Source organism: Nelumbo lutea, chromosome 4 (assembly GCF_056320005.1).
Source record: "Nelumbo lutea isolate HS-2025 chromosome 4, American lotus-T2T, whole genome shotgun sequence".
Taxonomy (NCBI): domain Eukaryota; kingdom Viridiplantae; phylum Streptophyta; class Magnoliopsida; order Proteales; family Nelumbonaceae; genus Nelumbo; species Nelumbo lutea.
The window spans coordinates 94,953,785-94,973,447 of record NC_142687.1 but is presented as its reverse complement, the minus strand read 5'-3'; the positions used below and the strand labels follow the sequence as shown (position 1 = coordinate 94,973,447).

The window sequence follows — 19,663 nt, the reverse complement described above, 5'->3', positions numbered from 1 at the left end:
TGGGAACTTGTGGGTAGCAGATCTGAGTCCTTGGGAACATCTCCCATATGGGGAGTGTCTGGTTGGAACATATTGGAATTTGCATCCGTCCCACACATGCCCTACATCACACCCAACCGTGTATTGGGAACATCTCTCCCAATGTCAAGCACGAGAGATGTTCCCAATTCACAGTTAGATGTGCATGTGGGGGGCCTGTGGGTGCCAATCTGAACTTTGATATATTGGGAGCGTCTGGTTGGTAGCATATCTGAACTCGAATTCGGACCCCTACCAGAACTGGTATTACTTGTTGAGAACTTCACCTTGCGACTTGCGAGCTTTCATTCAATCCAACAACCTTCTATTTTCTTCCTTCTTTTCGGTGGTGGAATGCTCCCAACGTCCCCACTTAACCCTTTTTCTTCCTTTTGGGTTGGTGGGAGAAGTTCTCAAGCTCATCTCTCAACCTACAGCGATAGAATGCTCAATGGATTTGTTTTAAACAGAATAGGGTTTACTTGATTCTTGTTCGTTAGTATTGTATTATTAAATTAAATAAAAAACAGTAGAATTTTATGTTAAATCTTGCATGGTCTTTCATGTTATTTTCTTCTCTTGGTTTGAAGCACAAAGACATAGGTCTGCAGGTGAATTTTTTTTCGTTCTATCTTAGTCTTGGATAATCTACATACTAAAACCAATCATCAGTGAGTGTTGCACTTCCAAGAGGCCTGGTTTGCTTTACAATGAAAATCAATTCCAAAATGACCAAGCCAAGCCTGCACGAGAAGTAGATTGGCGTGATTTAAATTCTCAGTACTTTTTCTAGCAACATTAATAACTATTCACAAAGGTAGTGAGAATGGATAGCGGGGTTCCAAATCGCATCTGGGATTACCTAATTTACGTGCTAACCTAACCACCCAATATAATAGTATGTCCTACAAATTTATATTTTTACCACCTTGGATTAAGAACCACTCAAGCTACTTCTCTACTCTGAAACCAATCCGGAAGCATTCCATCAAAAGGTCAATGTTTGAGTAAAAGGGAGCTGCCATGAACAATGTATTCAAGTAATCTAATATCAACTTCTTCCCCTTCTTGGAGACAAAAAGTAAGCTTCCTCTTTCCTCGGTGAGCTTGGTGATAGGCATTGCTCAACTGAGAGACTAGGGTAATACAAAGGTTATTAGGGTTTCAAAATGTTCATGATCCCTTTTTCGATACATAGGGTAGCCTAAAGGCTGTTACAATCAAAAGATAATTAGAAATAATGACCAATACTTAGAGAAGTTGTAACGACAGCGATCTTGGTGATGCAACTCGTTCATGCATGCACGTGAGTGGTAACCACTCGGTTCGGTTCAACGGATGATGGCCGGATAATAGGCTGCACCGTTTCAACATTCGAGATTCGTATCAGTCCCACCTGCCCCTTAGGATTAGCTAGCCTTGTCCTCACCGAGTCTGGGTCCAGTAGGTTCATCGTTTTTAGTACTTTAAATGAACACTTTCAAATTGTTTTTCACCACCCTTCAAATACCCCTAATCTATCTTTAAAAGAGATTAATGATAATTTTTAACAGTCGTCAGAATATTTATAAAGTGCTCAGTGAATATATTTTCTATTTTGTGCCTATTTATTCGTTACCAGAAGTATCTTTCCAATGAATCAAAACTTTTATTTCGGTCTTATTACCTTATTTCATTATTCAGTAGTCCAATATAGCTGTTGGTAGGGTTATTCACAAATAAATTCAAACTAACCAATCGGCCTAATCCAATTCGATTTAATCGGTTTTTCTTCACCACTAGTCAGTTTCGAGTTAGAAAAATGGGTAAATCAATAATTCGGTTCGGTTTCAGTTTTTATACATGAAAATCGAAATCGAAACCGAACCAAACCGAATCGAGTTATCTATAAATGTATTCTCACTGAAATATTATATATATAATATGTATATTTCAAAATATATATTTCAGTTTTAAATGTACTTCCAATAAATATATTCTCACTGAAAATATTATATATAATATGTGTATTTCTGATATATATATATATATATATTTAAAGCTGAAATATATATTTCGGAAATGTATATATTTAAGCCAAAACTGACCCAAATCGACCTAAACCGACTAAGTTGATTTTTCTTAATTCAATTTCGATTTAATCTTTAGGTAACCCGACTAGGTTGAATTGGTTAAAAAAAATTAATAAACTGACCCAATTCGAACTATGAACAACCCTAACTGTTAGATAAGGTTTTGAGGTACCATCTAAAATCAAGGGAAGCAGTGTTGGGTTGTTGTTGCAGTGGGCTCCCAACTTTGTCTTGTGCCATGACACATGGAAAATAGGATGCAAACGACACCCAGTCGAAAGTTCCAACTTATAGGCAAATTAGGCCTATTTGTTATAGCTCCTTGAAGGGCCCATAAAAATGGGCCGAAAGCTTTTGAGACTTATGAGCGACAATGTTGCTCTTTGCCTATACGGTTGCAACTGAAGGAACACCATATCAGTCACCTCAAAATGTCTATTAATCCTGTTTATCAACTAGTCTCTCAAAATGGGCCTTGGTTAAAAGCTAGATTCTCCTTAAGGCTATATTTGGTTGCAATGCAAATAAATTTGTACAGATGCAAAATCACGGCAGCACAAATGATTTGTGTGTAAATTTTGACTTATTTTTGTTTTAAATTTTAGCTTATTTGGTTTGATTGCAGTATAAATGAAATAAATTAAGACATAAAGCAGAATAAAATAAAATCTAAAACAAAATTAAATAAGAATTTACATTTTTTATATTTGCATTCCTATACATTTATACTAGTATAAATAAATTTGTACTGCAACCAAACACAGCCTAAGTCTGGAAAGAACTTGATCCCTCTCCTTGAGTTCATCTTCAATAACCTGAACAAGGGTTGTACTCGGTATATATGACACGTGTGGGTGGGTCAATTCCATAAACCCATTTGCATGACGTGGACTTAGTGGTTAAATGGTAGATGGTGTTATACCACTACTTGGCCAAGGGAAGCCACTTGGTCCACTAGTAAGGGTGTGTAACAATAAAACATCGGAGGTATGTTTCAAAGGTATGGTTCAGAACTTCTGTATAGCCATGCATTAGAGGGTGGTAGACTGGTAGGCCGTATTCATGCAAAGGGTGGCTCCTTGTAGACAAAACAGTTCTCTCTCCAAAATTGGTGGTGAAAGTCATGGTTTTCAAATTGGATCGGATCAAATGGTCGAATCGAAAAAATAAAAAATCGTTACCACAAAACTGTTTTTTTTTGGTAAAAAACTATTGATTTCATTAGCAGCAAACCATTGACCCAGGCAATCAAACTGTCAATCCGAATAATAATTTTTGGCCATTTTTATTATTTATTATTTATTGTCAGAATAAACTGTACGGTTGGACTGTTCAACCGAAAAATGGCATATTTTTAAAAACCTTGGTGAAAGTGGTATCACAATCACTCACAATTGATGTTGGCATGTTATGTAACTTGAATACACCTTTTAAGAAGACTTGTGCCGAATATGGATGGCCTTGGAGCAAAAAATGCCCATATTTAGATAATCGGTCCACAACCAGTAGTATCACAGATTTGTGGTTTGAAATCAATAAGCCTTCCACAAAATCTATTGATATCTCAGTCCAAATCCTATTTGGAATGGCTACATTCTCAATCTTATGTCTTTGGAAAATGTTGTATTCTTCGATGCACTCCCTTTATTTCCTTCCAGCAATCCTTCCAAAAACTACTCTTCTCAAACGTTGCAAAGTATTATAATATCTTGAGCGACCGCTAGTGGGAGATGAATGGACTTCTGCAAAGAGCTTAGTCTTGTACTGGGATGTTGGGCTCTCCATGATCTTGCCATTTCTCCAAATGATCCCATGTTTCACCTCATACTTTGATCCTGGGCCCTTACCACTGAGAATAGTTTGCATCATTTGTTGCATGGTAGTATCGTGGGTTGTTTCTTTCTTCAAGTCCTCAATCCATGCTGGAATGGGCTGGAAAATAGCATGGAGCCCATCTTCCAGATGTCTCGATAAGGCATAAGTTGCAATGTTATGTTGGCCTTTTTTGTACTACACCACAAAGTCATATCCAACTGTTTTGGATCTCTCTCTCTCTTTCGCCGGGATCTCAGTGATCTCAGCTTTGAGATCATTATTGTCTCAATCACTCCCCATCTCTCAATCTCCTCTTTGCTTCCTAAAAAATTAAATACTTTTTTATTAAACTGTGAACCGTTGCCCATGTCTAATGGTTTAGCGGTTGATCACCCGGGTCAACAGTTCTCTAACTAATTCAATTTTTTTTTTTCCAAAAAAAGTGGTTCAATCGAAAACCAGACCCCGAGACATGACTGGCTTTGCAGGTCAAACGATCCGACCGTTAGGTCTGGTCTGATTTTCAAAATAGTGCATAAAACATCTCCTAATAGTCTAATACATCATTAATAGCAGCTTTCATTACAATCGAGGAGAGGTCTTGCCAATTCCTTAAGGCTATGTTTGGTTTGAAGGAAAAGATAGGGAAAGACAGTGAAACCAATACAAGGGTTGTGAGCGTTTCCCTACTTTTCATTTCCTTTCCCTATATTTTCCTTCAAACATAGCCTAAAAAATAGTTTGAAAAGAATACAAATACGTATAGTGCAAGTACATACAAAATACAAGGTTTTGCATTCTACATATTTATATTTGTATTCGTATTCTTTCCAAACTGAGCCTAAGGACAGAATCCAGATTTATTGACCACAAAACATATTGCTGACAATGTTCACCCATGACCCAGCTGTACATCTGAAATATTGATGATATAAAGTACAAAGAGATATTCCCAGTAAGGATGGATGAACATGGCAAGCAATGTGTTGTGTCAGCATTTCTGAACTTGCCTATGACACAAAACAAATGGAAGGAAAGATGAGACCAAAGTTCTGTTTCTTTGCAACAGATAGTGATCCTCCCACGTGAGTTTTTTCTTTGTCACCATTGAAATTCTGCCATTTTTCTTTTTAATAGCAAGATCAAAATAAATAGAACTACATAATAAGAAGAGTAGTGTTTTTAACTTGGCCAAAACAACTTCAACACTCGAAGCTATTGGCCAATATGGCTGGCAAGGGAGGAAAGAGTGGAACATTGATCCCCCTCTCAACCAGTCAACCTTTGAAACTCTATAAGCTTGTTTTTTAGTCTTTAGACATAAAAAAGATCAGTTGGATTTTGTAGAAACATGTTGAATCTTTGGTCCACCATAAATGGCATCATCAAAATGCTAATTTGCCCAACGTCTTGCCTCTGAGCAGCTAGAAGAACTGTTTCTACAATTTCTTCATTCTTGGTCTCTCTTGCTATTGTCCCCGCTTCTTTTCTTTTCCCCCTAAGTCCCACTTCACTTGAACTTTGTATCATCCATTCTAATTGGACCACAGTTGACCCTTCAAGTTTTCAATGATCTTAATACCCTTGATGCTGCTGTAGATTTGAACATCACCAACTCGGATGAAAAGCTGAACAGAAGAGGAAGAGAGGGGAGGGATGTAGGAAGAACAAAGAAAGTCTGTCCGTATGTCTAACTCTCACTCTCATATATATATATATATATATATATATATATATATATATATATATATTTAAGTTTTATATAGGGACAGTTTTGTGAGACAAAAACTAGGTTTATTGCTAAATGATTTTCATCGCCAAACACCAACCTTATTCAATAAAGCTTATTGGAATAAATGATGATGTGGTTCACAATTTTACACCAGGAGCTTCACTAACCACACACCCATCAAAGGATCAAAATCTTCCCTCACCTTTTCTGGTTAAAGGTTGGTCCCACTCCCTTCGAAAGGATAGAAAAGCACCTTATCACATATGAAATATGAGTTGCTTCATGCTTGGAGGAATGCGATATGCGGACCCCACTCACTATATGACTAAGGTTGCCTTAGCCTTACTGAATGGCTTGAATCCACCACCCAATCTAATTCCAGCCTTCCTTAGACATCCATTCTTCCACCATTCATCAATTCAAGATGTCGGCATCAATTCCCTGAAATTTCAAAAAATATTTTCTTAAATGGGCAAAAAAAGTAAGATGTGAAGCCCTTTTTGGACAGAACCAAAAGAAGATGAGAAATTAAATTTCCCTGTTCTAAAGGTCTTCAAATCAGCGTGCTCGAACACTCATTGATTACGGGTTCCATTAGTGAACTGTAACTTCCATATTGCCGTAAGCTTGCAAATCATCAAACTCTAACAAGCATCAAGTGTCAAAAGAAAGAACACAATTTATATTTTTCTTTTAATTACTAAGAATTAATCAAAGTTCAATAGGAAGTACCCATGAAAAGATTACAAAATTCAAAGTACACGTTCCATGGACATTTCACCTACCCTACTCTCTCCAAGTCTTGATTCAATTTGGAGACTGGTTCTTCACCGGGGAAATATAAGAGGCACCGGAAAGAGTTTCTCTTTTTTATTATTGCCAAAGAAGCCATTTAGACTCAAAATTTCACAAGACTGGTCTCTTATCTAATGTATTTTTCAAACTTGGGAAATCAAGACCCTAAATCCAAATGCCAATGAAGACTGAAGAGGGAACACCACTAAACTAGCCTAGCAAACTGCCTTAGCAGCAGCAATGACAGCCTCTGCTGTTATACCGAATTCCTTGTATATTCTTCCTGCAGGAGCACTTGCTCCAAAACGGTCAATCCCAATTGCCTTCCCCTTGCTTCCCACAATCTTTTCCCATCCGAATGTTGATCCCGCCTCAATGCTAACCCTGGCAGAAACAGCAGCTGGCAGAACACTCTCCTTGTATGCATCAGACTGCTCATCAAATAGCTCCCAAGAGACAAAAGAGACAACCCGGACAGCTTTCCCTTCCTTCCGGAGTTCATCAGCAGCCTTAGCAGCAATCTCTAATTCTGAACCGGTACCAATCAAGATGACATCTGGCTTGTTACCTGAAGAATTGTCTGATATAATGTAACCTCCCTTCTCAACTCCTTCAATGGATGTCCCTGGAAGCTGGGGAAGCTTTTGCCGGGAGAGGGCTAGGATTGAGGGTCTTTTCCTGTTAAGAACTGCAACCTTGTATGCACCAGCAGTCTCATTGCCATCAGCTGGGCGGAGCATCAAGATGTTCGGCATGGCCCTGAAGCTTGCCAAATGCTCAATGGGCTGATGTGTGGGCCCATCCTCCCCAAGACCAATTGAATCATGGGTCATTACATAGATAACTCCCGCTTCACACAAGGCTGAGATCCTGATTGCTGCTCTCATGTAGTCTGTGAAAACAAAGAAGGTTGCACAGTAAGGGATAAGGCCAGGGCTATGCAATGCAATCCCATTACAGATGGCACCCATGCCGTGCTCTCTTACACCAAATCGGACATTCCTCTCCTCAGGTGTGTCCTTTTGGAAGTCCCCAAACATCTTCAGCAAAGTCATGTTGGAAGAAGCGAGATCTGCACTACCACCAAGAAGCCCAGGGAGAACTTTTGCAAGTGCATTAAGGCATTGTTGAGACAGATTTCTGGTGGCATCGGCAGCACTCTCTGGAGTGTAAGTCTGGAACAAACAAGCAAACAGTCATGACAATGATCATTATAAACATAATCTCATTACTAAATGGGTGTAAATAAGATGAGCAAAGGGTAATTGAATAGTAGCCAAACTGATGGAAATACCACATACCGGAAGGGCCTTATCCCAACCAGTAGGCAGTTCACCAGAAATGAGTGTCTTCAACTCTGCAGATTCCTCTTTGTACTTCTTCTCATACTCTGCGAATTTGGCATTCCATTCAGCTTCAAGTGCAGCACCTTCTGGGACATGGCGGCTCCAGTGCCTGTGAAATACAAGCAGCCAAACTCATTAAGCATTACATGTTAGGCTATTCTTCATCATTAGGGAGAGAGAATCCCGTCTTAATTTTCTTACTTCTTTACATCTTCAGGCACATGGAAAGGTTCATATGGCCACCCAAGGTTCCTCCTTGTGGCGTCAACTTCTTTGGCCCCCAGTGCACTTCCATGAACACTGTATGAGTTTGCCTTGTTTGGAGACCCATAACCTATGGTAGTTGTTATCTGCATAGACACAAGACATTAACAAAACAATAGGATAGTTTGGAGCAAAGTGAACTCATTTATATGAATATGCTAGGGAATGTTACCTTGATCAAGGTTGGCTTGTCTTTGACAGCCTTTGCTTCCTCAATGGCAGCACGGATATCATCATAACCAGTGTTACCATTCTTCACCCAAATCACATGCCACCCAAGACCTTCAAAACGGGTGTCAACACTCTCAGTGAATGCAATCTCTGTGTCACCATCAATGGAGATGTGGTTGTCATCATAGAAGGCAATCAGCTTTCCAAGTCCCCAATGCCCAGCAAGGGAACAAGCTTCATTTGCAATCCCCTCCATTTGGCAACCATCTCCCAGTATAACATATCTAAGGAAATACAAATATGAACAAATCAAATAAGTGAGGCCCTGCAGTTCTGCATATCCAGGTAAAAACAGAACACTAACAATGAAACTAAGGATGTCCTTACGTGTAGTGATCCACAATTTCGCAGTCAGGTTTGTTGAAACGAGCAGCCAAGTGCTTCTCTGCAAGGGCTAAACCAACCGCATTGGCAATACCCTGACCGAGAGGCCCTACATGAAGACAAAAGAAAATAAGAAGATGAAATTTCAGGCTTTTGATCTATTTTTTCAAGTACAGGAATTTAGTTTTATAGAATAGAGGCGAACCAGTAGTAACTTCAACACCAGGAGTCTCAAAGTTCTCAGGATGACCAGGAGTTTTGCTTCCCCACTGACGGAAAGTCTTCAAGTCTTCCTCCTAGTAGATCGATTTTGAATACAAAAAATTCCAACAATAAAGTTTAGATAAACAATATCATTAGAGTTCACAACCAAAAAGGAAAACCTAAGAAAACAATTTTAGGGGTATCGCTAGAATAAGATAAAATAAAGTAAAAATCATCTGAGCAAACAAAAAGTTTGATCTCCTAAGCAAAAAACTTTTTTTGGTCTGTTCTTCTATCATGAATAAAATGAAAGATGAAGGAATCATCCATCCTTCCTACAACAAAATACGGGTATCTTCAATCAGAAATGATCAAGCTAACTAATTTCTCTTCTCTCCCACTTTCCAGTTGGGGGTTAGCCAAAATGCTCCATTTTAATCTTCCAAGACACAAATCTAATGGGGCAAAAGCAGATAAGTCTGATTGTTTAGGGAAAAAGAAGAACAACAAAATTCAGAAGTAGTAGCTCCTATACGATCCACAGAAGAAATGCGTGATAGCGTTTATTAAATTCCAAAGTAGAAAAGAGCAGACTAGAAATGAAAACAAACCCAAAAATTAAATGGAAAAAAAAATCAACAGACGCACCTTAACACTGTCGTATCCAGCAAGATGAAGCAAAGCGTACTGAAGCATACAGCCATGCCCAGCAGAGAGCACAAACCGGTCACGGTTGAACCAGTAAGGATTCTTGGGGTTGTACTTCATGACCTCATCGTACAAGATATGACCCATCGGAGCACATCCCATGGGCAAACCAGGATGCCCGGAATTGGCCTTCTCGACGGCATCGATCGCAAGGAACCGAATCGTGTTGATCGACTTCTCCACCAAACTGGTCTCCGTCTTGTCAAGAGTCTCCACCGCAGCCGCACGGACAGCGGATCGAGAGTTTACGCGCTTGCGAGAGCCAGCGGGACACAGAGACGGAGAAGACAATTTGATGCCCCGGCAGGCGAGGGTGCTGAGACTGAACCCAGGGAGGGCGAGATGGTCGGAGTGAGTAGTGGTGGAGCCGTTGTGGGTTCTGGTGTGACCAACGAGGGCCTGAGAAATCGTGAGGGATGACGAGGAGGCCATTGTTATGGATTGGTGGATGAAGAAGGAACAAGTCCAGTCCAGCTACTGTTGAGGAGAAGAAGAAGAAGAAGAAGAGAGGTCTATTTGTTCTCCGTCTCTCGTTGGTTTGTTGGAGCTGACAGGACTACAGGAGAGAGAGAGAAACAACAAATCTTAAATCCTTTCGGATTACGCACGAGGGGAATAAAGATCTGACCGTTAGATTTGTAGAGTAGACATCTCGACCGTTAAGTATGGGTGGGAAATGCTCGCCTTCCATTTTAGCAGGCGAAAGGCTGTTAGGCTGAAAGCCAGCAGATGAGGTCCAAAAATGGATATAGACTGAATGGATCTGGTCTGATCTGATCTAATATCTGTTGCGATAGTAAGGCCCAAAATGGGGGGACCATTGGGCCAAAACAGAAGGAAAGTCAATTTCTGGGTTCTGCAGCCATTTTATGCGCCATGCACATGATTTATACGATGGTATAAGGCTTAGTAACAAGGGACACACTTACCCCCACCTAACAAATTCTTCATCTTAAATTTGGATTTAATCCTCACAAACCCCTAATAAACATCTTACTATGTTTTTGTATGTTTATGGTTTTATTGATGGAGAGATATTCCTAATAAACAGTTGAAAGGGCTGTGAATACAATAATATTGAAGATGGTTTTGTACATAGGGTATTAGTATTGGAAGTTCTAAATTATTGGATGGAATTAAAATTTCTAAGATGGGTTTCACAATAATAGAAGACGTGGGTGTTTGGTTATTACTTGCAACCAAAGAATCGCAATTCGGCTCTCCCTCAAAGACAAAATGATAAATGGCCGACTGAGTGTGTATTCAAAAGTAAGTTTTGTATGTATTTGTATTATATATATTTGTATTTATATTTCTTTCTAATTGAGCCTCTCTAAAATTTGGTTCCATCTCACTATCATGGTGAAGCGAATAGATGTATTGATTGGTTAGCTAATGTAACTCATATACAACTCAAATTTATAATCATCATCTTCATTATCATCATCATCATCATCATCGAAGTCTTATTTTTCCATTATACATATTTTGGTCGAATTGCCAACTTTGAAGAATTTCAACTGCATTAAGAGTTTAGGTGCACTAAAATTTTAACCAATTCGATCCAAGTTGCACCCATACATATTCCATTATGTCCTTTTTTTGTTCATAACCCTTTAATTCCTTCTACTTATTAATTGATGTTTTTGTGCAATTGTAGTTTATACTTGATTAAATTAAATGATAAATCATTAGGAAAAGATGATAATTGGCAATAGTGTCTTCTACTGAGTTCATAAACAATTAAAGTACAAGAGTCAAAGTAAAAGTATGCGTTTTTTGAACACATTTAAATGTTTTGTTTTGACACGTCTACCAAGATGAACACCCACCAACCCACTCCGAATCTGTACACTGTATGTGTAAAACTAAATAGAGTGAATACACAAGTATTTAAGTACATATTAGATGAACATTCATGTATACAAAACATTAATATATTCATTCTAAATTTTTAATTCTTTTTTTTTGGTATTCAGTGCCGTGCATCATTGATAACTTTTTCTTCATCTTTTTTTGGTTTAAATGAAAGAGTAGACAAAGGTAAAAAAAAACTTTTACAAACCTTATATAGGTTTTTTCTACTATTTCCTTCTTTTCCCTACTTTTTTTTTCAAATCAAACATAACTTAAAGTGCCAATTACAAGATTCGGTTCTGCATCAATACTGGAATTAACCAACTAACCACGAGCCAACCCTCAGTTGGTAGCTTCCACCAACCCCTCCAACCCCATTGAGCCCCCACCTAAGAAGTAACAGTGAGGGAGTAGGAAGGAAGCGAGAGCTTAAAAGAGTTTGGTCAGAATTATAAATAAAGTAAACCATGGTGGTACGTAGGAATTTGCTCCTGATAGAGCCGAAGTCCCATGGGTGCCCCATATGTTAGGAACATCTCTCTCCATGATAAGTACCGGAGAGGCGGAGATGTTATCTATGTGCACCAATCTAAACTCCATAGAGAATGCCTCACACCAACGTCGCAGGACTTTGGAGCCGTGCATTGAAAATATCTCCCATGAATGACAATTAGACATGTTATAAGTTGGGCTTAGTCATAATTTTAGGCCCATGGGCTTGAATTTGGGTATAAAACACCAGGCCCAACTTTTTTTCGATGTACATTTGGACTTTCTCAAAAAAACCCAGCCCGAGCCTAAGCCTGGCTTGATACTATATATATTAAATAATAAAGATATATATACAATATTTTTTCTTTGTTCTTCTTCTCCTTTTTTCCAAGTAATAGTAAGATGTTTATTATTTTTGAGTTTTAAAGATTTTTAATATAAACAAACTACTTTTTATTGAATAAAAAAATTCTGACCAGACTCAATTCCGGGTTTCGGGCTTTATATGAAAATCAGGCTCAGGCTCAAGACATAGGCCCAACGTCGGGCTGAACTCGGACTCGAGCCAGAATGCATTCTATTGATGCATATACAAAGCCAAATGATGTTGGTCTTGCCATGTAGAGGCCAAATGAACTAAAAAAAAGTGTTATTAATGTAAGGAAAGGCCATCCTCCTAACAGCCTCCATCCAAACCCAACTAATTTATTACTAATCTATATTCATTATTAACATCATGCTTGCATGTGTTCTTTTTCTCTCTATGTTGACTTGTTTAAATAAAGTATGTTTGGATTTAAGCGATTCTCCTTGATTTATTACCCCTTAAGAGGGTTTATTTCCTACTTGACTTTGGAAGCAGCCAAAAGCCATGATGCCCTTTTGGATCGACAATAGTCAGATTTTGGCATAGATGGAGCAAAAATAAGCATAGAAATACCAACAACTTTTCACACTTTTTGGGTCTGGTAGGGCTGTAAGTTGAGCAGGCCCATATAGCAAAAAAGAAGAAAAAAGCTGAGCGGGCCGAACTTAAGCTTTCTCATGGATTCGGGGATTGTAATTGGGCTTGCGTTGAGATCTTGAGTAGTTCGTCTGAATCAACCCAAGTTTGAACTTAGCTGATAGTATATTACGTATAGAATTATCACACCTATTTATGATGTAATCTGAGCATTTTTCTTAATGAATTTTGCCTAAAAAGGACATATGTACATATTATGAATATTATTCATATATGAATGTCTTTTTCCAACTATGTGTATGCATTTATTGATTGCATTTGTGTATGCTTTTAAAAGAAACCTTTCATGCAAAAAAGAAAAATATGAATATGCAAAATGCGTTTTCAAAACCTTTCATGCCCAATTAAGCCAGCCTTAGCCCGATCGATCCCAATTGTATTGGGTTAGGTTTGGCTTGGGCTTGACCCTTAAGATTGGACCTGGGTTGATTTTCAGTACATCCAATCTGCTCAATTTGTATCACAATTTTTATTTATTTATTTATTTTTTATGAGAGGGGATAAGATTGCACTAGGAATGGCAAGGGGTGGGATAGGATTAGGTTTTTATACCTCATCCCTGACTTCGAATTCAAATACTGTACGGCATCCTTGGTCATCATGGTTTTTGGGTTTCCTCAAAACTCATACCGAACCAAAACAATGGTCAAAAAACCACCCTGATCAGGCGGGGTGAGTTGGAGCCTGGACGGGGGCGAGTCAAATTGTCATCTCTAAATTGCATCAATAGTTTTAGGGTAAGATATAAAAACCTCTCTTAAAGTTTTTGGCAATCATAAAAACCTTCCTTAAAGTTTCACTTTAATAAAAACCTCCCCTAAACTTTTAAAGAATTTGACAAAAAAATCTCATTTCCCTCATTGACTAGAACGGAAAATGTTTAACCAATTAATATTTTTTCTAAATACCCATTTTACCCTTTTTTAAAATGGGTACTGAAATACTAACCGGTGAGCAACAAAGAACGGATTATGCCAATCAATAACAGTTGCCAATGATAGTGAAAAACATTATAAATCACTATTTTCAAAACTAGACCGGATCGAAAAAATTGGGAACCGGTAACATGATTGGTTCCGTTTTTCTCCAAAACTGCTTTTTCCCCCAAAATCGTTGATTTTGGTCAATAAACCGCTGAACCGACTAGTTAACCGTTCAAACGGTTTTAACCGTTTTTCAATTTTTTATTTTTTTGTTAAAATGGCCCAACCGTTCGAACCGGTAACTGGACCCTGACCGGTTCGATCACCGATTCGTTTTTAAAAACCATAGTATAAATCAAAGATTATGAGGCCATTAATCTCATCGTTTGTCAATAGAATCCTCTCTCTCTCTCTCACCATTTTTTGGACTTGTAGAGAGAAATCTCTGTTAAGAATAATAGGGTGCAATTATACAAATTTAGATTTTGGAGCACCACTTTTCACGAGAATATAGATTGTACCCTATACCTTCAAGGCTTGCCGTTTTAATTAATCACCTTAAAACTTATGTTCTTCTTCATCGTTAATTTGATTTTCAATCTCCACTCCATCTCCCTGAATTTAAACTTCATTATGTCAGTTCATTTTCGGTTCCCTTCTTCATTTCATTTTAGGTTTCTTCATCGGCTGTAACGCCGCCGCACGCTCTGATATCGACGGCTTATCATGGGTCCCCCCAACAACAACAATAAGTATGCCTTCAGTCTTCCCGGTAGTGACAAAATCAGCATGGTTTCAAAATCGGATTGGACCAGATAGTGGGACCAAAAAAATTGGGAATCAGTTATTTGATCGATTTTGTTTTTTTTTTAATCATTAATTTTGGTCAGCAAACTGCTGAATTGGTCACTTAATCGTTTTGACCGTTTTTTTTTTCATTTTTAATTTTTTTTAAATTTTTATATCAGATCGGACAGGCCGTTTGAGTCAAATGATCATAACCGGACTCTTGACTGATTCGGTCGCCGGGTTGGTTTTGAAAACCAAACAAATCAGTGATTATACCTGACAACCCCTACCTTATTCGGACTCTCTCCACCTCCGGTCTTTCTCTCTTGATGGTTGTATTCGTTGGAAATCCTGATACGTTCTACCAGTCACCGCAATGTTAAATACCCTGGTACGGACCACTTACTTCTATGGGGGAATCAACGGTATAGATTTGCCTCCAGATTTTGATAAGAGAGTCGGTGGGGTGTTATGGAGCATCGTGAACACGATGGAAGATTACGCCACATGGAGATGATCTTATTATGGAGTCTTTCTGTCTTTGTTGCTGTTGGGAAGACAATGAGCATTTGTGTTGCTAGAAATACGTACGGATTCAGATCCATTTATTTCTACTCCCAGTACTGCTGAACCATTTGGAGAAATCAGTGGGTGCTGCGCAATGCCCTGTTGTAGTCAACCCCAGATGGCCGGAATAAATAATAATCGTAATTCCTAATCTCGGTGAAGCTTTATTCCAACTTTACAAAAGGAAGAAAAAAAAGCTTCATCGACTACCCTCTGTGAAATCCTTGCTCTCTCAAGCTTTGTCTAGGGCCAAATTTTGGTTGTTGAGTTCATGTTAAATAATTAGGATATTAGTATACAGCCTTTGAAGATAATAAAACAGGAAAAACTGTAGTGAGCAAATCAATCATAATTAATCTATCTTTTAATAAATTAAAGCATTTATGTACACTTTGGATGTACCTACATGTAAATAATTTCAAAACTTTATTAGGTCTTTCATTATTATAAAATAAAAATAGGAAAGAGTATCGGCTATATTGACGAGTTCCAATACCCAACATGAGTATCAGTGCCATGATATTTTAATCCTCCATGTGAACATGTTGACCTGAACAATGCCAATCAATAGCTGAATTGGCCAGATTATCCATTTAACCGATACGAAGAAAAAAAGTCCAGATCCTATGAGACTACGATGGACGTTTTTTTTTTTTTTTTTATTTTTTTTAGAGAGAAAAGTTAGTCGATGGGATTTTGATTTATATTGATAAAGAAATTAATATTCATTTATTCAGGTAAGTGATATCCATTTTTTAGGTGGATAAATTAAATTTTTCATCTAGAGAAAAGTTGTCAATACTTGGATAGAACAAAAATGTCTCTTTTATTATATTGAAATTTTTATGGTTAAGATTGCCATCCCTTATTAAATGGGAAATAAGAGAACATGGGTAAATGATTTACGGAAAAGAGAATGGGACATAAGAGAAAAACACAAAATAAGCATATGCGAAATCACATTTGCCCCTGACTTTCGTTACCCCCAGTCCGTGACAATTACCCCCCTGAACTTATACTTTGCAACAAAGTCCCTCTGAACTTTTACTTTACGAGAAATACCCCCTGGCCATTAAATAAGATGACATAATGCATTAAATTATCAAAATGCCCATATGAATTTACCTTATTTTTTTCTCATCCATTTCCTCTTAAAGACGTAAACCCTAATTGACCCAAAAATACCTCAATTTTTTCTAAATGAAACCCGCTAAAATATCAAGAACATTTCAATGACAAAAGAAAAACAAGTTTCTTTGGGTTCATCATAATTCAAAAATCTAGCAAAAATAATCCACTTGAACTTCAAACAAATGTCTCTCTTGATCTTAAAGTATAGAAATTATCCACTCCTTTCTCAATTAAATCAAGAAAAAAACCAAGCAAACCTTAAATTTCTATCAATTAGAAAGAAACCTCTACCTTTCATCTAAATATTGGGTCCAACCAAAAATTTGCAAGAATCTATTAGAGCAACAAGAGGTCATCTAAGTATCTGTTTGGCATTGATGTTGTTGCTCCAAAAAATGGTGGCACATCAATGCCACGTCGGAAAAAAATGGTTCTCCAGGAAACGCCTGTTTGTTTGAAACCATTTTTCCATAAAAAATGTCGCTCCAAGCCACGTCTTGAAAATCAAGAAAGCATGCCTTGGAGTAATGTCGAATTTGGCGTTTTCTCAGATTGCAGCTCGTTGCTACCAATGGGGACGTGATGTGGCAATGATGTGGCAGTGATATAGATTTCCTATAATGGGTATCAATGCTGAAAACAAACGTGGAGCACTGATATCAAATAGAACGTGTTGTTGTTGCTCCAGGAAGCGTCCTATCTGGCAGCAATATTTCCAAACAGAAAAAAAATCATATTGTTTTCTCAGAAAACGGTGCTTGCTGTATCTGCACCATTGATGCCAAACATATACTAAATAACTTTAGATGATAGTTTCATAAACTAGAGGCATTAAGAGAATGGGACAATAAAATATGAACACTTAAATGAAAAGAGTCATATCTGAACGGGCAAACATTCACACAAAAAATAAAGTATGAATATTTATTACCAAGATGGCAAAGTATAATGAAGCATCTGTTTGTAGCTAAGGCTCAGTTTGGAAAGAGTATAAATACAAATACAATAAGATTTATAAACACAATACACAAGATTTGCACTGTACATATTTGTATTTGTACTCTTCCTAAAAGGAGACTAAGGCTTAGTTTGGAAGGAGTATGAATACAGATATATACAGTGTAAATAAATACAAAATAGAACAAAATACAAGGTTTTGCACTCTACATATTTGTATTTGTATTCCTTACAAAATGAGCCTAAGGTTCAATTTGGGAAGAGGGCAAATACGAAAATGTTCAATGCAATTACAAGTTTAGAAATGCAAATATGGACTATATACAAGTTTTTACACTCAACATGTTTGTATTTGCATTCTTCCCAAATGGAGCCTAAAGCTTAGATGGGAAGAATACAAATACAAATATATACAGTACAAAACCTATATATTGTATTTTAAACCTTGTATTTGTATTGTACATATTCAATATTGGGAAGGGAAGCATGTTTGCACAAATAACCTTGTAAGAAGAAAATTACAGATGAAAATATCATATAAACTATTTAGATAATCACCCTAAAATCCATCCAAAGAAAGAAAGAAAAAAAAATAGTATTTTCACTGAGGGTTTGTTTGGGTTGCAGTCAGAATCAAAATCAGAATCAAAATATTTTGGAATCGGAATCGGAATGATCTATTCCCATAATCTGTTTAGTTCAGACAGGAATGGAAATGGGAATTAGAATCAACAGGAATAGGATTTCATTCCCAAAAGAGGGGCAGGATCGAATGGCCATTTCTTCAAATGGAGGAATACCATTCCAGTAGGAATGTGAATGAGATTCTAATTCCGTCCAACCAAACAGTAATTGAAAGTAGAATAATCTATTCCAATTCCTATTATAGACCCCTATTCCCACAAGCCAAACGGGGCCTGAGATGGACAAACAAACGAAATGAAAAGGCAACTAGATGAGTTGATAAAGGTCCCTTCTGTTCACTAATAAGAGTTATTTCACATGACAGAACAACAAATTAAACTGATACTCTTAGGTATCACCCAGGTAACTGATACTCTTATGTATTTCACATGCGGGAGATTATCAATTATCTGAATTATTGTGAGCCGCAGGATGAACGCGGGTATTGTGATCAATTTACCGGTCAACCGGCTTACCCCCCTCCCGGATAATTACCGACAAAACGGAGCCAAAATTAAGGATCAGGACTTTGGGGTGGTGCAAGCTGAGCCAGGTTGAGAGCTTGAGGCAGAGTCTAGCTCAGCCCGTCCTAGGGGTGCATGTTGGTGACTGACTTAAATAATTTACTAAATATCGGGCTCGGGCCCTCAGGCTGGGCCTATTCAAATTTAACACATCTTCAACCTCAGCCCGTCCAAGTAGCAATCCTACCCAAACCCAATTACCCAGCCCAATTTATTGAGTTTGATTTGGATTGAACCAAGTTGCGCATTTAGCATACGAAATCCACACATAATATCTGAGTTTTCTTCATTGAATACAACACACCTATCCCTTGGCCAAATTCTTTGTTCAATGCCTCAAACTTGAGCCGAATCTGATTTTCAGTTGGGCTGATGTTTGTCAACCATAACCCATGTAACCAATCAATCCTAAAACACAATATAACAAATTGATTTTGTCAATCTAGGCAGAATATTGGTAAGTGAGAAGTAGCAAAATTGCAAGAAAAGTTAAAAGATAAATATCTATGAAGACAATAGAGAGACTAAATTCACATTATCCAAAAGGCTATGCCCCACAAAAAAAAGGGAAAATTACAACTTGCCTCAATCTATATATGTATATATGAGACTAAAAGAGGGTATATACATGAAAGGATGTACACCAATATAGAAACTATACACTGAAGTTTTATTGCCAAACATTAGAAATATGTATGCAACCATAAACTATATCACTATAAAGGGGTGTTAATGGACCAATTTTGGGTTGGACCCGTCCAAATCAAAATCAATTTGGACAGATTGTATGGACCAGTCCAGATTCAATTGTCCAAAGTATATTGGATTGAACTGGACCTGGTCCATCTATAATGCGTTTATACTGGACTGGGTAGGATTAAACCAATATCCAATCCATTGATTGAAGATAAGAATACAGGTGTCAATAGATCAGTTTGGATTGGAACTGATGAAGGAAGATTTGGCCCGACCTCACAGTTATGCGACACGTGGCAAAGGCAACAGCTCGACACAAAAGCAAGCCTAAGTCATGAGCACCAAGGGGAGAAACCAGCGGTCCGAACTCCTTACTAGGGGCCCGAACTCACCCTTGCCCCAAACCAGACGGTAATCCGAATTCACCCTTGCACCAAACCAGACAGTAATCCGAAATGGCCTGCATGCAACAGTTCGGGACATACTTCGTTGAACTGGCCTGCTTTGTAA

General features: G+C 37.8%; 1 protein-coding gene across 1 annotated transcript; it reads right to left on the bottom strand.

Annotated features, from left to right (window-relative positions):
• Window positions 1–6,296: 6,296 nt before the first annotated feature.
• On the bottom strand, window positions 6,297–10,081 carry LOC148861951 (transketolase, chloroplastic). Its single transcript, XM_088985145.1, has 7 exons — window positions 9,450–10,081; window positions 8,803–8,893; window positions 8,601–8,706; window positions 8,215–8,497; window positions 7,980–8,128; window positions 7,734–7,887; window positions 6,297–7,607 (listed from the first exon to the last, which is right to left on the bottom strand). Exons 1-7 carry the CDS (start codon window positions 9,939–9,941, stop codon window positions 6,648–6,650), a joined length of 2,235 nt encoding a protein of 744 aa, XP_088841271.1. The 5' UTR covers window positions 9,942–10,081; the 3' UTR covers window positions 6,297–6,647.
• Window positions 10,082–19,663: the final 9,582 nt, after the last annotated feature.